Genomic DNA, 18,677 nt, shown 5'->3' on the forward strand with positions numbered 1-18,677 from the left:
TTTGGGGCTGATTTTGGGCCGGTTTCACTCCATTTTGGGGCTGATTTTGGGCCATTTTCTCTCAATTTTGGGCCATTTTCAGTGGGTTTTGGGGCTGATTTTGGGTCAGTTTCACTCCATTTTGGGGCTGATTTTGGGCCATTTTCTCTCAATTTTGGGTCAGTTTCACTGGGTTTTGGGGCTGACTTTGGGCCATTTTCAGTGGGTTTTGGGGCTGACTTTGGGCCATTTTCAGTGGGTTTTGGGGCTGATTTTGGGTCAGTTTCACTCGGTTTTGGGGCTGATTTTGGGTCAGTTTCACTCGGTTTTGGGGCTGATTTTGCGCCATTTTCTCTCCATTTTGTGCCATTTTCTCTCCATTTTGTGCCATTTTCTCTCCATTTTGGGCCATTTTCTCTCCATTTTGGGCCAGTTTCACTCCGTTTTGGGGCTGGCTTTGTGCCCTGCTCTCCAGCGCCGCAGGTTGAGCGCCAGCAGCGCCAGGTTCACGCCGTACGTGCTGAGGCACACCACGCACAGGTCCCTGAGGCCGAAGAGCAGCACGGCGCCGAGCCAGAGCGAGGCCAGCGCCGCGCACACCGAGGTGCCCACGAGCGCCCGCGCGCCGCCGGGGACCGGGACGTGCCTGCGGGGGGTGTGAGATGTCACCGAAATGGTGCCAAAAATGGCGCCAAAAATGGTGCCGAAATGGCGCCAAAGGGGTCACCAAAAAGGCACCAAAATGGTGCCAAAAATGGTGCCAAAAATGGTGCCCAAATGGTGCCAAAATGGTGCCCAAATGGTGCCAAAAATGGCACCGAAATGGTGCCAAAATGGTGCCAAAATGGGGCCAAAAATGGCACCGAAATGGTGCCAAAATGGTGCTAAAAATGGTGCCAAAATGACGCCAAAGGGGTCACCAAAATGGCACCAAAATGGTGCCAAAAATGGTGCCAAAAATGGTGCCCAAATGGTGCCCAAATGGTGCCAAAATGGCGCCAAAAATGGCACCGAAATGGTGCCAAAATGGTGCTAAAAATGGTGCCAAAAATGGTGCCCAAATGGTGCCAAAATGGTGCCCAAATGGTGCCAAAAATGGCGCCAAAATGGTGCCAAAATGGGGCCAAAATGGGGCCAAAAATGGCACCGAAATGGTGCCAAAATGGTGCTAAAAATGGTGCCAAAAATGGTGCCAAAATGACGCCAAAGGGGTCACCAAAATGGCAGCAAAATGGTGCCAAAATGGTGCCGAAATGGTGCCAAAATGGCGCCAAAAATGGCACCGAAATGGTGCCAAAATGGTGCTAAAGTGGTGCCAAAATGTTACCGAAATGGTGCCGAAATGGCGCCAAAATGTCATCAAAATGTCACTGAAATGGTGCCAAAATGGTGGCAAAATGGTGGCAAAATGGTGGCAAAATGGCACCGAAATGGCACCAAAATGGCACCAAAGGGGTCACCAAAATGGCGCCGAAATGGCACCAAAAATGGCACCGAAATGGCACTGAAATGGTGCCAAAATGGCACCGAAATGCGCCGAAATGGGGCCGAAATGGCGCTAAAGGGGTCACCAAAATGGCACCAAAGTGGTGCCAAAATGGCACCGAAATGGTGCCAAAAATGGTGCCAGAAATGTCAGCGAAATGGCACCAAAAATGTCACCGAAATGGCACCAAAAATGGCACCAAAATGGCTCGAAATGGCACCAAAATGGCTCCGAAATGGCACCAAAAATGGCGCCGAAATGGCGCCAAAAATGGCACCAAAGTGGCACCAAAATGGCTCCGAAATGGCACCCAGGGGGTCACCGAAATGGCACCAAAATGTCATTGCGGGGTCCCCAGTGTCCCCAGCCCATTCCCAGTGTCCCCAGTTTGTCCCCCCCAATCCCCCATTTTCCCCCCTAAATTCCCCAATTTTTTTTCCCAATTTTGTCTCCCAAATTTTACCCATTTCCTCACCCGAATTCCCCAAATTTTTTCCCCCTAAATTCCCCATTTTTTCCCCCATTTCCCCCCCAATTTCTTCCATTTTCCCCTCCCCCCAAATTCCCCAATTCTTTCCCCTTTTCCCCCCTAAATTCCCCAATTTTCCCCCCAAATTTCTCCAATTTTTTCCCCCCTAAATTCCCCAATTTTTTCCAATTTTCCCCCCCAAATTTCCCCTCTTTTCCCCCCAATTCCTTCCATTTCCCCTCCCCCCAAATTCCCCAATTCTTTCCCCTTTTTCCCCCCTAAATTCCCCATTTTTTCCCAAATTTTCCCCCCAAATTTCACCAATTTTTCCTCCTAAATTCCCCCCCAAATTTTCCCCATTTCCCCCCAAATTTCTCCAATTTTTCCCCCCTAAATTCCCCATTTTTTTCCAAAATTTTCCCCCAAATTTCTCCAATTTTTTCCCCCCTATATTCCCCCGTTTCTTCCCAATTTTGCCCCCCAAATTTCTCCAAATTTTTTCCCCTTTTCCCCCCTAAATTCCCCAATTTTCTCCCCCAAATTTCTCCAATTTTTCCCCCCTAAATTCCCCATTTGTTCCCAATTTTCCCCCCAAATTTCTCCAATTTTTCCCCCCTAAATTCCCCCTTTTCCCCCAAATTTTCCCCCCAAATTTCTCCAATTTTTTCCCCTAAATTCCCCCATTTTTTCCCAATTTCCCCCCAAATTTCTCAAATTTTTTTCCCCTTTTCCCCCCCCTAAATTCCCCATTTTTTCCCAATTTTGTCCCCCAAATTTCACCAATTTTTTTCCCCCTAAATTCCCCCATTTTTTCCCAATTTCCCCCCAAATTTCTCAAATTTTTTTCCCCTTTTTCCCCCCTAAATTCCCCATTTTTTCCCAAATTTTCCCCCCAAATTTCACCAATTTTTCCTCCTAAATTCCCCCAAATTTTCCCCATTTCCCCCAAATTTCTCCAATTTTTCCCCCCTAAATTCCCCATTTTTTTCCAAAATTTTCCCCCAAATTTCTCCAATTTTTCCCCCCTATATTCCCCCGTTTCTTCCCAATTTTGCCCCCCAAATTTCTCCAAATTTTTTCCCCTTTTCCCCCCTAAATTCCCCAATTTTCTCCCCCAAATTTCTCCAATTTTTCCCCCCTAAATTCCCCATTTGTTTCCCAATTTTTCCCCCAAATTTCTCAATTTTTTCCCCTAAATTCCCCTTTTCCCCAAATTTTCCCCCCAAATTTCTCCAATTTTTCTCCCTAAATTCCCCATTTTTTTCCCAATTTCCCCCAAATTTCTCAAATTTTTTTCCCCTTTTCCCCCCTAAATTCCCCATTTTTTCCCAATTTTGTCCCCCAAATTTCACCAATTTTTTTCCCCCTAAATTCCCCATCCTTTTCCCAATTTCCCCCCAAATTTCTCAAATTTTTTTCCCCTTTTTCCCCCCTAAATTCCCCATTTTTTCCCAAATTTTCCCCCCAAATTTCACCAATTTTTTCTCCTAAATTCCCCCCAAATTTTCCCCATTTCCCCCCAAATTTCTCCAATTTTTCCCCCCCAAATTCCCCATTTTTTCCCAATTTTCCCCCCAAATTTCTACTATTTTTCCCCCTAAATTCCCCCATTTTTTCCCAATTTTGCCCCCCAAATTTCTCCAAATTTTTTCCCCTTTCCCCCCCTAAATTCCCCAATTTTCCCCCCAAATTTCCCCAATTTTCCCCCTAAATCCCCCCCCCAATTTTCCCCATTTCCCCCCAAATTTCTCCAACCTTTTTCCCCCTAAATTCCCCATTTTTTCCCAAATTTTCCACCCAAATTTCTCCAATCTTTTCCCCCTAAATTCCCCCATTTTTTGCCAATTTTCCCCCCAAATTTCTCCAAATATTTTCCCCCCTAAATTCCCCATTTTTTCCCAATTTTCCCCCCAAATTTTCCCAATTTTCCCCCCTAAATTCCCCCCCAAATTTTCCCCATTTCCCCCCACATTTCTCCAATTTTTTCCCCCCTAAATTCCCCGTTTTTTCCCAATTTTGCCCCCAAATTTCCCCCAATCCGCGATTACCCAGCAGCCCCTGCAGCAGGTAGAAGAGCAGCCCGATGGCGCCGTTGGGCACGTTCAGGGCGCTGGCCCCGCCCAGCACCGGCTCCACCAGCCCCAGGCCACGCCCCCACCTGCAAAAGGGGTGGGGCAACACTGAGACATGCCCACAACCCGGGTAGACACACCCCCGTGCCCATATAGGGCGTGCACAGGTGGATAAACCACGCCCCTTGTTGGTAAGCCACACCCCCAGACTGCATTGGTTCTTTGCTGCTTTAAGCCACGCCCACTTAGTGCAGCCACACCCAAGTCCCCATCTTCATCTCCATATATGGTAATTACTAGGTTAAACCACGCCCCGTGTCCATATATGCTAATGACTAGGTTAAACCACGCCTCCTTGTGCATATATGCTAATGACTGGTTAAAACACGCCCCCATGTCCATTTATGGTAATGACTGGTTAAACCACGCCCCATCTCCATATATGGTAATTACTAGGTTAAACACACCCCCGTGTCCATGTATGCTAATGACTAGGTTAAACCACGCCTCCATGTCCATATATGGTAATGACTGGATAAACCACGCCCCCATGTCCATATATGCTAATGACTAGGATTAAACCACGCCTCCATGTCCATATATGCTAATGCCTAGGTTAAACCACGCCCCCATGTCCATATATGGTAATGACTGGATAAACCACACCTCCTTGTGCATATATGCTAATGACTGGTTAAACCACGCCTTCATGTCCATACATGATAATTACTAGGTTAAACCACGCCCCCATGTCCATATATGGTAATGACTGGTTAAACCACGCCCCCATGTCCATATATGGTAATGACTGCATAAACCACACCTCCTTGTGCATATATGCTAATGACTCGTTAAACCACGCCTCCATGTCCATATATGGTAATTACTAGGTTAAACCACGCCCCCATGTCCATATATGGTAATGACTAGCTAAACCACGCCTCCACATCCATATATGGTCATGAGAAGCTTAAGCCACGCCCCCATACCAATATATGGGCGTGGCGTGGGCAAGCCCCCTGTGGCAACAAGCAGAAGCCACGCCTTCGTGCCCATGTATGGAAATAATTAATGCAAGCCACGCCTCCATGCCCATATATGGAAATAACCAACACAAGCCACGCCTTCATGGCCATGTATAGATATTCAGCACCCGCCATTATGCCATATGCGGATATAATTACCATAAGCCAAGCCACGCCCCTCACGCCCACTCCCGCTATTTTAAGCCCCGCCCCTTACCCTCATGAACCCCCCAGCGCCCCCTAGCGGCCCGCCCTTCCTCTCACCCCATTGGCTGCCGCCTCACGCAAGCCCCGCCCACTCCATTCACCGCCCACAGCGCCCCCGCCAAGCGGCCCGCCCTTCCGCTCACCCCATTGGCTGCCGCCTCACGCAAGCCCCGCCCACTCCATTCACCGCCTACAGCGCCCCCGCCAAGCGGCCCGCCCTTCCGCTCACCCCATTGGCTGCCGCCTCACGCAAGCCCCGCCCACTTCCGTTCCCGCCCTCCCCCTCCGTTATTCCCGGGCCGTCCCCGGTGCTTTTACCGGGAGGAGAACACCCGGGTGCAGGACACGGAGGGCCCCAGGTCGCAGGCGGCTCGGTAGGACGGGTCCTTCGCCGCCTGGTGCTCCACATGCAGCGCGTACACCGACAGCGCCGCGCCCGCCACGCACAGCACCACCCGCAGCCCCTCCGCCATCGTTCAACCCCGATTGGGCGGCGCCGCTGCCACTCCCACCACCCCTCTCCGCTGATTGGCCGACAGCGCTAAAGCTCCGCCTCGCTTCCTGTTTGGACGCGGTGGTCGATGGGAGGTGTAGTTTTGCGCTCTTGCGCATGCGCGGCGGCGTGAGGGGGGAAGGAAGGGCGCGAATAAAAAATGGCGGGAGCGCGGCCAAGATGGCGACGGGGAGCTGAGTGAGGGCTCGGGCTCGGCCCCGCCGCTCCGGAGCCTCCCGGAGGCGCTGGGGGAAGGCCGGGGGTCGGTGAGTGAGGCCCGGAGGGGTCGCGGGGGTGCCGGGGGTGGCGGGGACGGGAGGGAATTGATGGGGAGGGGTCGCGGTGACGTCACGGGACAAGATGGCGGCGGCGGCGTGAGGGGGGTGAGGGAAGGGGAGGAGGGAAATGGCGGGAGGTTCCCTGAGGGCGAGAAATAAAGAACTGGGATCAAACTGGGATCAAACTGGGACTGTTCCATCCCACTTTTCGCCTCATAACCTAAAATTTCTCTCTTTTTTCCTTTTCCTCCCCCCTCCCAAATCCTCCATTTTCCCCAAAATATCTCAATTTTTTCCCAAATTTCCCCAATTTTCCCCTACTTTCTCCCCCAAACATCCAAATTTTCCCCCAAATTTTCTACCCCAAATCCCAATTTTCCCTCCATTTCCCTCCCTCATACTCCCACATTTTACCAATTCCCCCACATTTCCTCATTTTTTCCCAAATTTTCCCCAAATCCCAATTTTTCCCCTTTTTGCCCCCCAAATCCCAAATTTTTCCCCTTTTTCCCCCTAAATTCCCCCATTTTCCCCATTTTCCCTTCCCCCCAAATTTCCCAAATGTTTCCCCATTTTCCCCCCAAATTTCCTCAATTTTTCCCCCATTTCCTCCCCAAATTTTCCCCATTTTTACCCCCACATTTCTTTCCATTTTCCCCCTAAATTTCCTCAATTTTTCCCAATCTTGTCCCCCAAATTTTCCCAAATTTTCCCCCCTAAATTCCCCATTTTTTCCCAATTTTGTCCCCCAAATTTCTCCAAATTTTTTCCCCTAAATTCCCCCGATTCCCCCCCAAATTGTCCCCATTTTTATCCCCAAATTTTCCCCCCTAAATTCCCCATTTTTTTCCCAAATTTCTTCCCCTTTTCTCCCCTAAATTCCCAATTTTTTCCCATTTTTTCCCAAATTTCTCCAAATTTTTCCCCCTAAATTCCCCAAATTTTCCCCCATTTGCCCCCCAAATCCCCAATTTTTCCCCTTTTCCCCCTAAATTCCCCCATTTTCCCCAATTTCCCCTCCAAATTTTCCCCTTTTTCCCCCTAAATTTCCCCAATTTCCCCCATTTTCCCTTCCCCCCAAATTTCCCAAATGTTTCCCCATTTTCCCCCCAAATTTCCTCAATTTTTCCCCCATTTCCTCCCCAAATTATCCCCCCTAAATTCCCCATTTTTTCCCAATTTTATCCCCAAATTTCCCCAATTTTCCCCCCTAAATTCCCCATTTTCCCCCATTTTTTTCCCAAATTTCTCCAAATTTTTTCCCCCCAAATTCCCCAATTTTTCCCCCCTAAATTCCCCAATTTTCCCTCCTAAATTCCCCATTTTTTCCCATTTTTTCCCAAATTTCTCCAAAATTTTCCCCCTAAATTCCCCCATTTCCCCCCCCTAAATTCCCCAAATTTTTCCCCATTTTTTCCCCCAAATTTCCCCAAATTTTCCCCCCTAAATTCTCCATTTTCCCCCATTTTTTCCCCAAATTTCTCCAAATTTTTTCCCCCAAATTCCCCAATTTTTCCCCCTAAATTCCCCAAATTTTCCCCCACTAAATTCCCAAATTTTCCCCCTAAATTCCCCAATTTTTCCCCATTTCCCCCCTAAATTCCCCAAATTTCCCCTTTTTCCCCCTAAATTCCCCAATTTTTTCCCCCTAAATTCCCCAATTTTTCCCCATTTCCCCCCTAAATTCCCCAAATTTTCCCCCCTAAATTCCCCAATTTTTCCCCATTTTTTCCCCATTTTTTCCCCCAATTTTTCCCCATTTTTTCCCCATTTTTCCCCATTTTTCCCCATTTTTCCCCATTTTCCCCAATTTTTCCCCATTTTTTCCCCATTTTTCCCCATTTTTCCCCATTTTTCCCCATTTTTCCCCATTTTTCCCCATTTTTCCCCATTTTTTTCCCCATTTTTCCCCATTTTTCCCCATTTTTCCCCATTTTTCCCCATTTTCCCCATTTTCTTTTTTCCCCATTTTTTCCCCATTTTTCCCCCATTTTCCCTTTTCCCCAATTTTTCCCCCTAATTTCCCCCAATTTTCCCTTCCCCATTTTTCCCCATTTTTTCCCAATTTTTCCCCATTTTTTCCCCATTTTTCCCCATTTTTCCCCAATTTTTCCCCCCTAAATTCCCCGACTTTTCCCCTCCAAATTCCCCATTTTTCCCCAATTTTTCCCAATTTTTTCCCCATTTTTCCCCAATTTTTCCCCATTTTTCCCCATTTTTCCCCAATTTTTCCCCATTTTTCCCCATTTTTCCCCAATTTTTCCCCATTTTTCCCCAATTTTTCCCCATTTTTCTCCATTTTTCCCCAATTTTTCCCCATTTTTTCCCCATTTTTCCCCATTTCCCCCCCAGCCCCCCATGTCCACCCCCCACCCCTCCCCCCTCCCCCCTCCCCCCCTCCCTGCACTCCCTCTCCCTCACCCCTCCCCCCAAATCCCCCCCCAAATCCCCCCCACCCCCCCAGCCCTCCCCGCAGGAAGCCCCAAAATCCCCGGATTTCGCCCCAAAACCCGCCCGGGAGGAGGAGGACGAGGAGGATGAGGATGAGGAGGAGTGGGGGGTGCCCTGGAGCGAGGAGGAGGAGGAAGGAGCCGAGCCCAGCGGGGGTTGGACCCCCCGGCCCCAGGAGATCCGCGAGCTCTTCGAGGGCATCGCCCGCGCCGGGACCCTCCCGCTCCGGAACGTTCCGTTCCCGCGCCGCCAGCCCACCCCCGAGCCCCCCAGCCTGCCCGAGCCCCCCGGCGACAGCGCCGGCAGCCCCGGCCGCGACCGCGCCGAGGAAAAGTACATTTTGGGGGAAAAATGGGGATTTTGGGGGATTTTGGGGGGATTTTTCAGTGATTTTTGAGCGATTTTTGAGGGATTTTTGGGGTTTTTAGGAAGGTTTGGGATGGATTTTGGAGGGATTTGAGAAGGTTTAGAATGGATTTGGGATGGATTTTGGAGGATTTAGGATGGATTTTGGGGAATTTGGGATGGATTTAGGAAGGTTAAGATGGATTTAGGATGGACTTGGGATGGATTCAGGAAGATTTAGGAAGGTTTAGGATGGGTTTTGGGGAGTTTGAGATGGAGTTGGGAAGGTTTAGGATGGATTTGGGATGGATTTGGGAAGGTTTGGGATGGATTTAGGATGGATTTAGGCAGGTTTGGGATGGATTTTGGGGAGTTTGAGATGGAGTTGGGAAGGTTTAGGATGGATTTGGGATGGATTTTGGAGGATTTAGGATGGATTTAGGAAGGTTTAGGACGGTTTAGGAAGGTTTGGGATGGATTTGGGATGGATTTTTGGGGATTTAGGATGGATTCAGGCAGGTTTAGGATGGATTTTGGGGAATTTGGGGTGAATTTAGGAAGGTTTAGGATGGATTTAGGATGGATTTCGGCAGGTTTGGGATGGATTTAGGATGGATTTAGGCAGGTTTGGGATGGATTTTGGGGAATTTGGGATGGATTTGGGACGGATTTTGGGGAATTGGGACGGTTTGGGGGAGCTTTGGGCGCCCCCAGCGAGCGTTCCGTTCCACGCCGCCAGCCCACCCCCGAGCCCCCAGCCTGCCCGAGCCCCCGGCGCACAGCGCCCGGCAGCCCGCAACACTGAGGAAAAGTACATTTTGGGGGAAAAATGGGGATTTTGGGGAAAAAATGGGAATTTTGGGTGGTTTGGGGGGATTTTTCAGTGATTTTTGGGCGATTTTTGAGGGATTTTTGGGGTTTTTAGGAAGGTTTGGGATGGATTTTGGAGGGATTTGAGAAGGTTTAGAATGGATTTGGGATGGATTTTGGAGGATTTAGGATGGATTTTGGGGAATTTGGGATGGATTTAGGCAGGTTTGGGATGGATTTTGGGGAATTTGGGATGGATTTAGGCAGGTTTGGGATGGATTTTGGGGAGTTTGAGATGGAGTTGGGAAGGTTTAGGATGGATTTGGGATGGATTTTGGAGGATTTAGGATGGATTGAAGCAGGTTTAGGATGGATTTGGGATGGATTTAGGATGAATTTAGGAAGGTTTGCATTGGATTTAGGATGGATTTAGGAAGCTTTAGGATGGATTTTGGGGGATTTAGGATGGAGTTAGGAAGGTTTAGGATGGATTTAGGATGGATTTTGGATGGATTTTAGGGGATTTGGGATGGATTCAGGCAGGTTTAGGATGGATTTTGGGAAATTTGGGGTGAATTTAGGAAGGTTTAGGATGAATTTAGGATGGATTTAGGATGGATTTTTGGGGATTTAGGATGGATTTAGGCAGGTTTGGGATGGATTTAGGAAGGTTTAGGAAGGTTTAGGATGGGTTTGGGATGGATTTTGGGGAGTTTGAGATGGAGTTGGGAAGGTTTAGGATGGATTTGGGATGGATTTTTGGGGATTTAGGATGGATTCAGGCAGGTTTAGGATGGATTTTGGGGAATTTGGGGTGAATTTAGGAAGGTTTAGGATGGATTTAGGATGGATTTCGGCAGGTTTGGGATGGATTTAGGATGGATTTAGGCAGGTTTGGGATGGATTTTGGGGAATTTGGGATGGATTTGGGACGGATTTTGGGGAATTGGGACGGTTTGGGGGAGCTTTGGGGCCCCTCCCGCTCCGGAACGTTCCGTTCCCGCGCCGCCAGCCCACCCCCAAGCCCCCCAGCCTGCCCGAGCCCCCCGGCGACAGCGCCGGCAGCCCCGGCCGCGACCGCGCCGAGGAAAAGTACATTTTGGGGGAAAAAACGGCGATTTTGGGGGATTTTTCAGTGATTTTTGAGCGATTTTTGGGGGATTTTTGAGCGATTTTTGGGGGATTTTTGGGGTTTTTAGGAAGGTTTGGGATGGATTTTGGAGGGATTTGAGAAGGTTTAGAATGGATTTGGGATGGATTTTGGAGGATTTAGGATGGATTTTGGGGAATTTGGGATGCATTTAGGAAGGTTAAGATGGATTTAGGATGGATTTGGGATGGATTTAGGAAGATTTAGGCAGGTTTGGGATGGGTTTTGGGGAGTTTGAGATGGATTTAGGAAGGTTTAGGATGGAGTTGGGATGGATTTTAGAGGATTTGGGATGGGTTTAGGATGGAGTTGGGAAGGTTTAGAATGGATTTGGGATGGATTTGGGAAGGTTTGGGATGGATTTTGGAGGGATTTGAGAAGGTTTAGAATGGATTTGGGATGGATTTTGGAGGATTTAGGATGGATTTTGGGGAATTTGGGATGCATTTAGGAAGGTTAAGATGGATTTAGGATGGACTTGGGATGGATTCAGGAAGATTTAGGAAGGTTTAGGATGGGTTTTGGGGAGTTTGAGATGGAGTTGGGAAGATTTGGGATGGATTTTCGTGGATTTGGGATGGATTTAGGCAGGTTTGGGATGGATTTAGGAAGATTTAGGAAGGTTTAGGATGGGTTTTGGGGATTTAGGATGGATTTCGGCAGGTTTAGGAAGGTTTAGGATGGATTTGGGATGGATTTTGGGGAATTTGGGATGGAGTTGGGAAGGTTTAGGATGGATTTGGGATGGATTTTGGAGGATTTAGGATGGATTTAGGAAGGTTTAGGACGGTTTAGGAAGGTTTGGGATGGATTTGGGATGGATTTTTGGGGATTTAGGATGGATTTAGGAAGGTTTAGGACGGATTTGGGATGGATTTGGGATGGATTTCGGAAGACTTAGGAAGGTTTAGGATGGATTTTGGGGGATTTGGGATGGAGTTGGGAAGGTTTGGGATGGATTTTTGGGCATTTGGGATGGATTTAGGAAGATTTAGGAAGGTTAAGGATGGATTTAGGATGGATTTTGGGTGGATTTTAGGGGATTTGGGATGGATTCAGGCAGGTTTAGGATGGATTTAGGATTTAGGATGGATTTTGGGGAATTTGGGATGGAGTTGGGAAGGTTTGGGATGGTTTAGCATTAATTTAGGATGGATTTAGGAAGATTTAGGATGGATTTTTGGAGATTGAGGATGGATTTTAGGGGATTTGGGATGGATTTAGGATGGAGTTGGGAAGGTTTGGGATGGATTTGGGATGGATTTTAGGGGATTTAGGATGGATTTAGGATGACTTAGGCCGCTTTAGGATGGATTTAGGGGCATTTTGAGGGATTTTAGGGAAAATTTGGGGTCATTTTGGGTGGATTTAGGGCAATTTTGGGGCCATTTTGGAGGGAAAATTGAGGATTTTGGGAAGTTTTGGGGATGGATTTTGGGATGGATTTTGGGATGGATTTTGAGGGACTTGAAGGAGATTTTGGGTTTTTTTGGAACATCTGGAACAGATTTGGGGCGGATTTAGGAAAATTTGGGGAAATTTTGGGAGGAATTCAAGGGGATTTTAGAGGAATTTGGGGAAGTTTGAGGTTCTTTGGGACAAATTTTTTAGGATTTTTAGGATTTTGCTGCAGCTCGAGGAGAATTTGGGATCCAATCCTCAATTTGGGTTCAATCCCTTCAAACCCAGCGTTTCCCAAAAATTCAACCCAAATCTGCCCCAAAACCCCAAAATTTCAACCCAAATCTGCCCCAAAACCCCAAAAATTCAACTCAAATCTGCCCCAAAACCCCAAATTTTTTTCTTATTTAGGACCCCAAATTTATCCCCCAAACCCCCAAAGGGATTTTTGCCCAAACCCGAGGGATTTTCACCCAAAATTCTGCATTTCCAGGCCCCCTCCCCCCACGGAATTCGATTTCGACGACGAGCCCCTCCCCCCCAACCCCGCCCTCATCGACCGGCGCCGCGCCCCAGGTACCGAAAAACCCCAAATTTGGGGCCAATTCCGGGGATTTTGGGATTTTGGGGGGTTTTGGGGATTCTGAGGGGATTTTGGGGGAAATTTTTGGGGTTTTTGGGGCGGTTTTAGGGACAAATTTTTGGGGTTTTAGGGGCAATTTTGGGGGATTTTTGTGGCAATTTTTAGCGATTTTGGGGATTTTTTGGTGGCAAATTTTGGTGGTTTTTGGGGTGGATTTTGGGGGGTTTTGGGGGTGGTTTTTGGGGATTTTTGGGGCAATTTCTGGTGGTTTTGGGGAGATTTTGGTGGAAATTTTTTGGGTTTTTGGGGCAGTTTTAGGAGCAAATTTTTGGGGTTTTTGAGGCAATTTGGGGGGATTTTGGGGGGATTTTTGGAGGTTTAGAGCCAAATTTGGGGCAAATTCTGGGGATTTTGGGCATTTTTGGGGTGATTTTTGGGGATTCTGAGGGGATTTTGGTGGAAATTTTTGGTGATTTTGGGGTTTTTGGGGCGATTTTTGGGGCAATTTTGGGGTTTTTGGGGGTCAGTTTTTGGGGGGATTTTTGGAGGTTTAGACCCAAATTTGGGGCAAATTCTGGGGATTTTGGGATTTTGGGGGGTTTGGGGTTTTTAGGGGGATTTTTGGGGATTTTTGGGGCAATTTCTGGTGGTTTTGGGGAGATTTTGGTGGAAATTTTTGGTGATTTTGGGGCGGTTTTAGGGGCAAATTTTTGGGGTTTTTGAGGCAATTTGGGGGGATTTTTGGGGGGGATTTTTGGAGGTTTAGACCCAAATTTGGGGCAAATTCTGGGGATTTTGGGATTTTTGGGGGGTTTGGGGTTTTTAGGGGGATTTTTGGGGATTTTTGGGGATTCTGAGGGGATTTTGGTGGAAATTTTTGGTGATTTTGGTGTTTTTGGGGCGATTTTTGGGGCAATTTTGGGGTTTTTGGGGGTCGGTTTTGGGGGGATTTTTGGAGGTTTTGACCCAAATTTGGGGCAAATTCTGGGGATTTTGGGATTTTGGGGGTTTGGGGTTTTAGGGGGTTTTTTGGGGATTTTTGGGGCAATTTTTGGGGATTCTGAGGGGATTTTGGTGGAAATTTTTGGTGATTTTGGGGCGGTTTTAGGAGCAAATTTTTGGGGTTTTTGAGGCAATTTGGGTGAATTTTTGGGGGGATTTTTGGAGGTTTAGAGCCAAATTTGGGGCAAATTCCGGGGATTTTGGGGGTTGGGGTTTTTAGGTGGTTTTGGGGGGGATTTTTGGGGCAGTTGTTGGTGGTTTTGGGGGGATTTTGGTGGAAAGTTTTGGTGATTTTGGGGTTTTTGGGGCGTTTTAGGGACGATTTTGGGGATTTTGTGGCAAATTTTGGTGGTTTTGGGGGATTTTTGGGGGGATTTTTGGGGGGAATTTTGGAGGTTTAGACCCAAATTTGGGGCAAATTCTGGAGATTTTGGGATTTTGGGGGGTTTGGGGTTTTAGGGGGATTTTTGGGGATTTTGGGGGCAATTTCTGGTGGTTTTGGGGAGATTTTGGTGGAAATTTTTTGGGTTTTTGGGGCAGTTTTAGGAGCAAATTTTTGGGGTTTTTGAGGCAATTTGGGGGATTTTGGGGGGATTTTTGGAGGTTTAGAGCCAAATTTGGGGCAAATTCCAGGGATTTTGGGCATTTTGGGCATTTTTGGGGTGATTTTTGGGGATTCTGAGGGGATTTTGGTGGAAATTTTTGGTGATTTTTGGTGATTTTGGGGCGGTTTTAGGGACAAATGTTTGGGGTTTTTGAGGCAATTTGGGGGATTTTTGGGGGGGATTTTTGGAGGTTTAGACCCAAATTTGGGGCAAATTCCGGGGATTTTGGGGGGGTTGGGGTTTTTAGGTGGTTTTGGGGGGGATTTTTGGGGCAGTTGTTGGTGGTTTTGGGGGGATTTTGGTGGAAAGTTTTGGTGATTTTGGGGTTTTTGGGGCGGTTTTAGGGACGATTTTGGGAGATTTTTGTGGCAAATTTTGGTGGTTTTGGGGGATTTTTGGGGGGATTTTTGGGGGGATTTTTGGGGGGATTTTTGGAGGTTTTGACCCAAATTTGGGGCAAATTCTGGAGATTTTGGGATTTTGGGGGGTTTGGGGTTTTTTGGGGGATTTTTGGGGATTTTTGGGGCAATTTTTGGTGGTTCTGAGGGGATTTTGGTGGAAATTTTTGGTGATTTTGGTATTTTTGGGGCGGTTTTAGGCGCAAATTTTTGGGGGTTTTGAGGCAATTTGGGGGGATTTTGGGGTGGTTTTTGGAGGTTTAGAGCCAAATTTGGGGCAAATTCCAGGGATTTTGGGCATTTTGGGCATTTTTGGGGTGATTTTTGGGGATTCTGAGGGGATTTTGGTGGAAATTTTTGGTGATTTTGGGGTTTTTGGGGCGATTTTTGGGGCAATTTTGGGGTTTTTGGGGGTCGGTTTTGGGGGGATTTTTGGAGGTTTAGAGCCAAATTTGGGGCAAATTCTGGGGATTTTGGGATTTTGGGGGGTTTGGGGTTTTTAGGGGGATTTTTGGGGATTCTGAGGGGATTTTGGTGGAAATTTTTTGGTGATTTTGGGGGTTTTTGGCGGTTTTAGGGGCGATTTTGGGGGATTTTTGGGGCAATTTTTGGTGATTTTGGGGGACTTTTGGGGTGATTTTTGGAGGTTGAGAGCCAAATTTGGGGCAAATTCCGGCAGCTTTGGGATTTTGGGGACTTGGGGGTTTTTAGGGGGATTTTTTGGGGCAAATTTTGGGGTTTTGAGGGGATTTTTGGGGCAATTTTTGGTGGATTTTGGGGGATTTTTGTAGAAAATTTTGCTGGTTTTGGGCTGGATGTTTGGGGTGGTTCGGGGGGATTTTGGGGTTTTTTTTGGGGGGGATTTTTCAGAGTGGGTTTTGGGGTGGTTTTTGCAGATTTTTAGGGCAAAGTTTGGTGGTTTTGGGGGGATTTTTGTGGCAGTTTTTAGGGGGATTTGGGGAATTTTGGTGGAAATTTTTGGGGTTTTTGGAGCTGTTTTAGGGGCGATTTTTTGGGGTTTTTGAGGTCAATTTTTTGGGGATTTTGGGGATTTTTGGGGTGGATTTTTGGGGTTTTGAGGGGTGATTTTTAGTGGATTTGAGGGGATTTTGGTGGCAATTTTGGGGTGATTTTTTTGGCGATTTTTCAAGTGATTTTAGGGCAAATTTTGGGGCCGATTTTGGGGATTTTAGGGCGATTTTTTTGTCATTTTGGGGATTCATTGCGTCGACATTTTCACTGTATATTCGATGATTTTTGGGCGATTTTGAGGCGATTTTTTTCGGCAATTTTTGATTTTTTTCCTTGATTTTTGGGATCTTTGGGGTGATTTTGGGGTGATTTTTGGGTGATTTTTTTCACTGAATTTTGAGGATTTTGGGACAAATTTTTTTGCGATTTTGGGGCTGATTTTTTTTGGCAATTTTGGGGTTTTTTCCTTGATTTTTGGGATCTTTGGGGTGATTTTCAGGTGATTTTTTTCCTTGATTTTTGGGGATTTTGGGGTGTATTTTTTGGTGATTTTCTTGCGATTTTGGGGCGATTTTTTTTGACAATTTAGGGGTTTTTTCCTTGATTTTTGGGTGATTTTTTCCTTGATTTTTGGGATCTTTAGGGTGATTTTTGGATGATTTTTTTCATTGAATTTTGAGGATTTTGGGGCAAATTTTTTTTGGCAATTTTGGGGTTTTTTCTTTGATTTTTGGGTGACTTTTGGGTGATTTCTTCATTAATTTTTGGGATCTTTAGGGTGATTTTGGGGTGATTTCTTCATTGATTTTCGGGCATTTTGGGGCAAATTTTTTGGTGATTTTATCGCGATTTTGGGGCGATTTTTTTTGGCAATTTTGGGATTTTTTTCCTTGATTTTTGGGATCTTTGGGGTGATTTTGGGGTGATTTTTGGGTGATTTTTTTCATTGACTTTCGGGGATTTTGGGGCAAATTTTTTTGCGATTTTGGGGCGATTTTTTTTTTGCAATTTTGGCGGTTTTTTCCTTGATTTTTGGGGGATTTTGGGGATTTTTTTCCGTGATTTTTGGGTGATTTTTTCCTTGATTTTGGGGGATTTTGGGGTGATTTTTTTGGCAATTTTGGAGTTTTTTCCTTGATTTGTGGGTGATTTTTGGGATCTTCAGGGTGATTTTTGGGTGATTTTTTTCATTGATTTTTGGGGCAAATTTTTTTGCAATTTTTGGGCAATTTTGAGGTGGTTTTTTTTTTGCAATTTTGGGGTTTTTTCCTCGATTTTTGGGTGCTTTTGGGGTGATTTTTTCCTTGATTTTTGGGACCTTTATGGTGATTTTGGGGTGATTTTTTTTGGCAATTTTGGGGTTTTTTTCCTTGATTTTCGGGATCTTCAGGGTGAATTTTGGGGGATTTTTTTTCATTGATTTTTGGGCATTTTGGGGCAAATTTTTTGCGATTTTTGGGTGATTTTTGGGCGACTTTTTTTGCGATTTTGGGGTTTTTTCCTTGATTTGTGGGTGATTTCTGGGATTTTTTCCTTGATTTTTGGGATCTTCAGGGTGAAGTTTGGGTGATTTTTTCCTTGATTTTTGGGTGATTTTTTCCTTGATTTTTGGGATCTTTAGGGTGATTTTTGGGTGATTTTTTTCATTGATTTTTGGGATATTTAGGGTGATTTTTTCCTTGATTTTTGGCTGATTTTTTCATTGATTTTTGGGCATTTTGGGGCAAATTTTTTTTGCGATTTTTCTGCGATTTTTGGGGGCGATTCCGGGGCGATTCCGGGGCGATTCCAGCCGTTTCCCCAGCGATTTCCGGGCCCCCAAAGCCCCGAAATGCCGAATTTTCCCCCGGCAGGGCCCCCGAGCCGCGGGCAGAAGCGCGACGCGCGCCTCGACAAGGTCCTGTCCGACATGAAGCGCCACAAGAAGCTCGAGGAGCAAATCCTGCGCACCGGGCGCGACCTGTTCCCCGCCGAGGGCCCCCAGAGCCCCAAACGGCCCCCGGGGCTCTTCCTGCGACACAGGAAATACTGAAAATGCAACAAAAAATTCAAAAAATAAAATTATCAGCGTTTGAGGTTGGTTTGGGTCGTTTTTGGGCGATTTTGGGCGATTTTTGGGTGATTTTACGTTGATTTTCTGGTGAATTTATGTTGATTTTTGGGTGATTTTACGTTGATTTTTTGGGATTTTTACGTTGATTTTTGGGTGATTTTACATTGATTTTGTGATGAATTTATGTTGATTTTTGGGTGATTTGACATTGATTTTTTGGGATTTTTACGTTGATTTTTGGGTGATTTTACATTGATTTTCTGGTGAATTTATGTTGATTTTTGGGTGATTTTATGTTGATTTTTGGGTGATTTTTCCGTTTATTTTTAGGTGATTTTTTTGGTGATTTTTTGGGTGATTTTACATTCATTTTTGGGATTTTGACGTTGATTTTTTGGTCTTTTTATGGTGATTTTTTGGGTGATTTTTGGTTGATTTTTGAGATTTTTACGTTGATTTTTGGGTGACTTTACGTTGATTTTTTGGGATTTTTATGGTGATTTTTTGGGTGATTTTTATGGTAATTTTGGCATTTTTATGGTGATTTTTGGGTGAATTTTTTGGTGATTTTTTGGGTGATTTCTATGGCAATTGTTGGATTTTCATGGTGATTTTTTCATTGATTTTTTGAGTGATTTTTGGGATTTTGACATTGATTTTAGGGTGATTTTTTATTGGGATTTTTATTGGGATTTTTGGCCGCGACCTGTTCCCCGCCGAGGGCCCCCAGAGCCCCAAACGGCCCCCGGGGCTCTTCCTGCGACACAGGAAATACTGAAAATGCAACAAAAAAATCAAAAAATAAAATTATCAGCGTTTGATGTGGGTTTGGGTCGTTTTTGGGCGATTTTGGGCGATTTTTGGGTGATTTTACGTTGATTTTCTGGTGAATTTATGT

At 46.0% G+C, this 18,677-nt stretch overlaps 2 protein-coding genes across 2 annotated transcripts; one reads left to right on the forward strand and one right to left on the reverse strand.

Moving 5' to 3' along the window:
* Window positions 1-329: 329 nt before the first annotated feature.
* On the reverse strand, window positions 330-5,734 carry LOC115915846 (vitamin K epoxide reductase complex subunit 1-like). Its single transcript, XM_030969561.1, is given in 4 exon segments — window positions 330-591; window positions 594-625; window positions 3,983-4,092; window positions 5,557-5,734. Coding segments are annotated over 4 exon segments (474 nt in total). The 5' UTR covers window positions 5,712-5,734; the 3' UTR covers window positions 330-414.
* Window positions 5,735-5,819: 85 nt separating this feature from the next.
* PAGR1 (PAXIP1 associated glutamate rich protein 1) lies at window positions 5,820-17,793 on the forward strand. Its single transcript, XM_030969559.1, has 7 exons — window positions 5,820-5,828; window positions 5,866-5,997; window positions 8,474-8,793; window positions 9,564-9,616; window positions 10,581-10,707; window positions 12,660-12,742; window positions 17,580-17,793. The coding sequence occupies exons 1-7, from the start codon at window positions 5,820-5,822 to the stop codon at window positions 17,756-17,758; spliced, it is 903 nt and encodes a 300-aa protein (XP_030825419.1). The 3' UTR covers window positions 17,759-17,793.
* Window positions 17,794-18,677: the final 884 nt, after the last annotated feature.

This window comes from Camarhynchus parvulus, unplaced genomic scaffold, assembly GCF_901933205.1.
Source record: "Camarhynchus parvulus unplaced genomic scaffold, STF_HiC, whole genome shotgun sequence".
Taxonomy (NCBI): domain Eukaryota; kingdom Metazoa; phylum Chordata; class Aves; order Passeriformes; family Thraupidae; genus Camarhynchus; species Camarhynchus parvulus.

Coding starts and splice junctions, on each gene's coding strand:
- PAGR1 (XM_030969559.1), top strand. Junction 9,617..10,580: donor GCCCGCAACACTGAGGAAAA/GTACATTTTGGG, acceptor GGTTTGGGGGAG/CTTTGGGGCCCCTCCCGCTC. Junction 12,743..17,579: donor CGACCGGCGCCGCGCCCCAG/GTACCGAAAAAC, acceptor TTCCCCCGGCAG/GGCCCCCGAGCCGCGGGCAG.